The following is a 7,849-nucleotide window of genomic DNA, read 5'->3' on the forward strand; positions in this document are numbered from 1 at the left end:
TTTTAAAGAAATTAGATTCGCAAAAAAAAATTAAAAACGGCCAATTGCCCGTATCACGATGCACTTGAACGGTTTAGGGACGGAGAAGGAAGAAAGGGATTGATTCATGGGATGACGATACGTTGGTCGGCCATTTTCGGGGTGGAGATAGATGGGGTGAAAAGGGTAGCCTGAGTTGCCATGGCCATAGGAAAAATGGTTTGAGAAGTGTGTGAAAAATGAAAATGAGGAATGACCAGAAACAAGTCATTTTTGTTGCATATAAAAATGGATATAGGATAAGGTGATATAGAGATTTGGACCAATTAGAATGTGTGATTTGATACGCACGCTAAACAAGTCAGCTAGGACCTCAGATTTGTATATTGGGACATGTCACGTGTCCAAAAGGATTTTGGTCAAGACTGGTCATGCAATACATAGGGTTATTATTATTATTATTTATTTTTTTTGAGAAAAAACAATTGTATGTCTTATTTTTTTTTTTTTTTGAAAGTCAAAACAATTGTATGTGTTTATATATATATGAATTGTATATGCGGAATACTCATGTTGCAAATCAACATAGTATATTTATTTGTCGATATATAAAATGCTTTAAATGTGTCATTACAATTCCAATTGTATGTCTTATAATTTCAGCATTATGATGAAAAATGAAAAACAACATTTGATGAACATAAAAGTATAATAACTTAGTCAATTATATTATAATTCGAATTGACTATGCGAATTCCGTGTAATTCACATAAATTTAATCCATTCATTCTAAAAGGACGAGAAAACGTTAAATAATGACAAGGTATGACAGAGTAATAAATTGTTTCAACATCATAACAACTCTATGCTAAAATTTGGAAATCTTGCTTTGGCTTTGTTGAGTGCCCTAAAACTATACCGACTTGTAATATTTTTTATGTAGTTTTTAAATATATAATTTATTTTAAAATATTTGAAGAATCTATATCTTAATTCATAGTCAAAATTAAGTATTTTTAGCTACATATCTCAAACACTTGGCATTAATTGAGACGGGCTAAAGGAGTAACCTATCTATTCAGGGTAAATTTTCTTGCATCCATAATTGTACAAAGTAAATGAACGCTAAATGTGTGGTGATATTTTAATATGTGATTCTCATGGTTAAAGTGAGTGATTAGTACAAATATCGGATATGATTAAACATATAAATTGGTTGAGATAGTGTAAATATAGGGGTTGAATAAATATTTTCTGAAAAAACAAGAAGTAAAGTTGATATGTTGAGTTTTGTAGTATTCAAATGTATTAAAATGTCATCTGTATTAAATTGCAGCATAGTTCTGGAGAAGATAGCGGAAGGCTGACACACTCGAAAAGGAAAAAAGTTAAGTTTTTCTGTTACCAGAATCAATTTGACCCTGTTATGGAAAATTATAATGTACATATTATCAATTACCCTTGAAATTAGGTAAAATTATGAGTAAGAAATTTGGTTGGATCATTCATCTCAAATTTCCCTGAGGAATCATAATTTACCTGCAAGCTGTGTAAACAACATATGATTTGAAATCTGGAGAATGCACCATTGATTTTGTCCTCAATTATGCTTTCTAGTGTAGTACTTTTCCTTGTTTACCCTCAAATACAAAAAAAAAAAAAAAAAAAAAGGGTCCCCTAATAAGTCCCGGCCAGGGCGGAGCTAGAATACGGATTACGAGTTCATCCGAACCAATAGCTTTGGTCTAAATGGTGTATTTGTCTTAAGAAATCTTTGAATATGTACAAGTTGAAAATTTCAGAACTAGAATCTCCAGTCATACACTTCAAATCGTTAGAACTTCGCGCCTCTAGTCCACAACTATAAATCTTGCTTCAAAGTTGCTTGTAAACTTAACTCATAGGATGTTTAGACATAAACATTTCTTTATTAATTTCTTATGCTATGTTTTGGCATCACTCTGTTGTGTTTGTTTGGCTCTCTCTCTCTTAGTTGGTATAAGAGTGTGTGCTTCGCGCCATTGGCAGAGCCCGAAAATTTAACTAGCGGATTCACAAATTCTAACCTATCATTACAATGAAAAAAGAAAACTTTCCTTATGTAAAAGGGAATTCAAAAGTTAATGTTTATTAAGGAAAGGAACTCTTTTAACTCTATTTATGCAATTTTCTGATGAAGGGAATTCGCTGAACCCCTTTCCTTGGTTGTGGCTCCGCCACTGCTTCTTGCTGTACTACATCTTCTAAGAATTGTTGTCTGAAGACCACGAAGGTCAAGTATTCCTTTATCTCGTAAACTATAAAAGCAAAAGCTGATAACAATAACTAGAAAAGTACTTTAACATTGCTGTGATATGTAATGTTTCTAACATCGAAAGATTACCATTGTGGCGTTTCCATTCTTTACCTATTAGTGATGAATTTTTTTCTCAATTCCTCTTTGGTTCAGTTCAAGGAATTTGATCTTAAGTGGACAAGGTACACTATACAATGAAGAAGATGAGTGTAAGAATTGGTTTCTTAGTAAAATATATGATCTAAGTATCCAAGGCAAGATTTTGGTAAACATGTAAACTTAAGATATAGCTATACTAAAATTTGTTGGCACTGATATGTGCAACTTAAGTGATTTCACATTGTAACATCAGATTGAGATGCTATTGGGGATCCCCTTTCCAGCAGGTACTGTTGTAATCTTGTCACCAGAGGCATTGGGGTATAGTAACATATAAGGCATCTTTACAGGTCCATTTCTGTTCTTCAATATATTGTCATTGTTCCTAGCCTTTATTCTCTTCTCAATTTCAAGCAGTTCGTCACGGAAGCTCTCCAATGCACGTCGTGGTTGACTATCAGAAGTCCATTCAGGAGTATCTCTTTGCCCGAGATAAATCTCATCTGAAGAATGCATGGATAACATCTCTATCAAAGAGATGCCAAGAAGAGTTTGAAACTGAGCCGTGATTGTCTTTAGGTAGGCTAGCTCGGCTAGCTCGGGGTTCGACTCAAGCTCAGCATACTCAGGAGTGCCTGGCGTTGGCATAAAGCGCCGGCTTACTGTTGGGCGATTTGGGAGGTAACCAGCATAAGGATATTGCCCAAAATTAACTGCTGCATGAAGAGCAGAAGCCACCCAGATGATTATGGTGCATGTATGGACAAGTTCAGCTCTTGTTTGCATCTGAGGCCACCATGGTTCATCTTTCAAGTCACCATGACCCACATTGCGAACTTCTGTCCACCATGATTGGAGTTCAGAATCTCCTTGGATCATGTCATCTATTGAGTAATAGAATGAGCAGTACTCGTCCACCCAGGTTTCAATTGCTGACCAAATCTCAAGTCCGTCGATGGCATAAGGATAATCCTCTATCAGAAGTCGAACGCCATGAGGCTGGCTTGGGTCTGGCACTGCAACTCCTCTGAAATTAAAAAAACACAAAAAAACAAAAAACAAATTGAGAGTGGTTTTGGACAAGATGGATATGGTATTGAGTTTTAAGTTGTAACAACTATAGTCAGAACTCCCTCTAACAGTCATGCTCTATACAACCATGTTTTTTGAGGAACCGAATTTCATGTTAAGTTATATTATATTTTTTGTAACAACATTTCGCTATAGCAACTAGAAAAATCAGGACAAACGATGCTGTTATAGAAAGGTTTGACTATACTGGCCTACCTCTTAAGTAGATCTGCAGGGAGTGCATGCTCAGTGAACACCCAATTCTTATAGATGGAAGAAGACATTTCCATGGCATACTTGGATGGGAATACTGTCAACTCAAGTATTCCACCTGCATTAATGAGGATCTGCCGAGCCAAAGCATTGATGTTCATTGTATCGCGGAAGTGGGGTTGTAGAAGCTTATAGATTGGATGAATCACACTCAATTGTCTGTTTGTTGCTATAATGATTGGCTCTATCACTGCATGGGTATTAAGCCTGGAAGCAAAGTAGCAAAATTAATAGAGTGACTTCAAGAGGTGACATGCATCTAAATTATACACTTTTTCATCTGATCTGATAAGTAGCGCACCAGTGACTAACAAGCTGATGATATCCAGAGTCATTTACAGCAACATAGGCTTTTGCCAGATGCCAGACATAGCCTTCAACACTCTCATCATTACATGGGGTAAATACTTGACTGCTGGAACCATGTTTATCTCCTTGTGGATGTGGTAAGCTCAGTTCGATTGCAAGTGGCTTCAATGTTCCGTTATTTTTGAGTAAAAGGAGGGTCCGACTAGCATACGTCTTTGTGGTTGTTGAGTTAACCCGTTTAAGGTAAGGAATAAGTATGTCATGATAATCTAAGATGAATAGCCTGTTATCCTTAATTGCCTGTGCCAACAAAAGATAAAAGCGTAAAATGTATGACACCTAAAGTGGAGACAGATGATTAATGGCCGGATATAAAGAATGCATATATGGTGAATCACCAGAGAAAACTAAAGAGTATTACATCATCGACAGTACGTCCATCCATGTGTTTCTCAATGTGCTCCCTTGTTATTTTACTGGTCTGGTCGCCATATATTTCAGGATTTAGCTTGCTTGTGGGTGGAAATTCCTGATAGGCATTTAGTCTTTTAGTACTTTGCATTCAGAAGTACAACAACCTACAGAAGAGGGAAAATATTCGTAATTGATTTTACCTGTAAACCCTGGATAATAACAGGGTTGACTCCGGCTAGCATTTCACGTCCAAACTCTTCATCTGTCCTCCATTCAGATTTATCTTCTGTAGTTTTTATTGAAAGGGTTCACAATTAGTACTTAGTTTTTTACCTTAGGAAGTACTCGGAAGATAAACTTAGTTGCGGAGCCATAGAAGGAGAAAATATAGGTACCTTTAATTACATGAGGAACTGGAAATTTATGAACTTGTCCTTTGAGCATTTCCCATGGCATGCATTCCCAGGATTTTTCTGCAGCTTGATTTTTGTATAACCCTAGTACATGTTCGAAGTTGTTAAACTCGTTAAACGGTTTGGCGAACAGAGATGCGATCTGTGGAATTATGACCCGACCCATTGATGTGGCACCATATCCAAGGAAATCTTTAAACTTCACATGGTTGAAACGTTCATCTCGTGGAACATAAATGTTCAAACTCAGAAGTGGCAACCGGCTCTCTAAGCTAGAATCTGAAACAGCAAACTTAACTCGATTCAACTTATTCTTTTGGTGGTACTAAGAGAACAACAGATGCTACCTGTAAATATGCTGGCTCTAAATGTGTTTACACCTAACCTTTTTTAGTCAGTGGACGGCCTGTTCTGCCTCTGCGAGGGTATGGGTGATCCTTAGATCCACCAAGCACAGGTCGGTCATGTCCTAAATCATTGTAGACTGCATAGTCATAAACTCTGTCCCATTCCTTGAGCATGCCAGAACCTGTACCCCGAAGATTAACAAGCTCCTCATTCCTGTATGGCTGAAGGGGTTCTGGTGTGTTGCATGGCAGGTACGTCTGATAACACCAAAAGTCAAAAATTTGAACTAATAGCCTGTTTGGCCAAGTTTTTGGGAAGCCAAAAGTGCCTATTTTAGAGAGTTGAGGTGTTTGACCAAACTTGTAGGAAAAAAGAAGTGTTTTTGAGTAGTAGCAGAAGCTGGAAAAAAGTAGCTTTCCCCGAAGCACTTTTGGAACCTTACCCAAGCACAAATTGTTGTTCTTTAGAGGCAAAAGTACATTTCAAATTGATTAGCCAAACAGTTACTCTCCAAAAGTGCTTTTGACAAAAAGCAATTTTCAAAATAAGCAGATTCTGGAAGTCCTTTACACGCTAGCTTGGTTAAGATTTAGTATGTCAGTCAGTCAGTAGGAAAAGCTGATTCATTGATATGCCAGTCTGATTATCATCTATATAATAGCTCTGAGTTTAAAAAGCCTGTTATCCTGTCATGCTTTTTTTTTTTTTTTTTTTTGAGTAAAAGGTAACTTATCCTGTCATGCTTAAGGACTGCCATCACAATCCTTTAAGTTAGGATGTTTGGATTTTATGGTGTAGGCTTTGAACTATTTGGAAGAAGAATACAATTTTTTGGCTTGGAAATGGAACATCAAATAGATTGAAGAGGAAGATTATATATTTCTTTTTTTTTTTTTTTGTGTATCTTGAAATCATACAGTTAGGCGTAACCTACCTGTATGGATTGTTGCCTAGAAAATCGAAGTGCATTCTCAACCTTATGCTTCCTTCTGAAATTACATGTGATAAGCTCCACCTACCCCATTTTAGTGTTCATCATGTTTTTTCAAGCATCATTAGTGTTCCTAGAGTAAGGTAAGAATATGGTTTACCTGGTTGCTAAAAAACACCCGATCGTACTTGTAGCGATGTGCTGGATACACCCAAGAATTGCAGACAAAATGAACTTTACCATGTCCAGGAACATCTTCTAAAGTGAGAGTCTTCAGGTAAAACTGGCTATGATGATAGTTGTTTATAATGAAAGCCCCAGGAACTCCGATTGACTCATCCCAATCAAATGTAATATTGAATGCAGCTTCTTCCACTGATATCCAAGTCTTGGTGCATGTCCATTCCAAAATTGCTGGTTTTCCCAACTTCCCTTTTGAGCCATTCCCTTTAAGAAGGTAAGAAAAAGAAGAACAAAACACAAACTTTATGCTTTAAGGTTGTTGTACAGAATAACATACATTCTGCAGGCAATTCGCCAAGGCTTCCAAGTTAGTAAGTGAGTTAATCAGTGATTCTTTCACATATTTATTTGAGTGTACTCAAGGGTGTGTCCTAGTGGTCAACGAAGTGCGTTGAGAACCATGAGGTCTCAAGTTTAAATTCTAGCAGAGGCAAAAACACTAGATGATTTTCCCGTCTGTCGGAACCTTAGTGGACAGAGTTACTCAGCTACTTGTACTTGTGGGAGGTAGCATGTACTTCCTATAATTAGTCGAGGTGTGCGCAAACTAGCCCCAACATCACGGTTATACTAACTTTTTTGCTTCAAAATGGGAGGGACACCAGGGAAATAGAAACTCTAGCTCTATTCTGGCTGATGCTTTCATGGCTTTAGCTAAATTGGACTAACCAGGCATTCAGAATTCAGGATTTACACACGTTTTCTTATTCTGCATGATAGCCACATTACATATAAAACAACTAACAAGTTTTCTGGCATCTCTTTTCTCAGCCCTAAGAAGTAAGATCTGCAAAATCAAATCATCGAAAGTGTAACTTACCAAGATCAGCATGTACAGCACTAATGAGCTGTAGGGAGACGCGTTTGCCAAAGAGCTCGTGCATTCGATCAAGGAAGGCAGAACCAGCATCCTTGAAGTTCAAAACATTCTTCTTCCTCAGTACTACTGTCCCCTTGATCTTAATGGAACTGGTAAGGTTGCTAGAATCGTTTACTCTTGGCACATCACGCTGCTTCCCGCAAACAGTTTCCAGCATTTTCTCCAGTATCTCTGCACAACATGGCGGAAAGATCCCCATTTAGCAAAAGGGAGATTCAAAAGAAATCCTAAAGAGATGCTTTGAGTTGAAATGAAGGAAAAGATTCAAAATAAATCCTAAAGAGATGTTTTGAGTTGAAATGAAGGAAGAATATGAGCTTTTTGTTGAAGCCAAGGTACTTCTTCCTCTTTATATTAGTGCAACAACTGTAGTACATGTGGGTCCATCCCCATTATTTGATAAGGAAAAATCTGCAAAGGAAAAATTTGGCACTGGCCAAATTAAATGCAAGGATGAAAAATGGCACATTTTATCCCTATAAATAGCAAGCTCTCCATCATCTTTAAACACACCAGAAAAGAGAGAAAAAAATTATAGAGAGCAAGGTATTCCATAGTAAGAAAATAGTCTGTGAAGAAAAATAGAGTGTGAG

At 37.0% G+C, this 7,849-nt stretch overlaps 1 protein-coding gene across 2 annotated transcripts; it reads right to left on the reverse strand.

Annotated features, from left to right (window-relative positions):
* Window positions 1–2,481: 2,481 nt before the first annotated feature.
* Window positions 2,482–7,610, reverse strand: LOC132047312 (probable linoleate 9S-lipoxygenase 5). 2 transcript variants are annotated; one of them, XM_059438329.1, is made up of 9 exons: window positions 7,197–7,610; window positions 6,294–6,580; window positions 5,240–5,459; window positions 4,837–5,133; window positions 4,642–4,727; window positions 4,449–4,556; window positions 4,020–4,327; window positions 3,662–3,925; window positions 2,482–3,401 (listed from the first exon to the last, which is right to left on the reverse strand). In XM_059438329.1, the coding sequence occupies exons 1-9, from the start codon at window positions 7,453–7,455 to the stop codon at window positions 2,624–2,626; spliced, it is 2,607 nt and encodes an 868-aa protein (XP_059294312.1). In that variant the 5' UTR covers window positions 7,456–7,610; the 3' UTR covers window positions 2,482–2,623. The 2 variants fall into 2 exon arrangements, with proteins under 2 accessions (XP_059294312.1, XP_059294319.1); XM_059438336.1 differs by lacking the exon at window positions 6,294–6,580 and having other exon boundaries at window positions 7,197–7,432.
* Between the last annotated feature and the right edge of the window lie 239 nt (window positions 7,611–7,849).

The sequence above is a fragment of the Lycium ferocissimum genome, chromosome 1, assembly GCF_029784015.1.
Source record: "Lycium ferocissimum isolate CSIRO_LF1 chromosome 1, AGI_CSIRO_Lferr_CH_V1, whole genome shotgun sequence".
NCBI lineage: Eukaryota > Viridiplantae > Streptophyta > Magnoliopsida > Solanales > Solanaceae > Lycium > Lycium ferocissimum.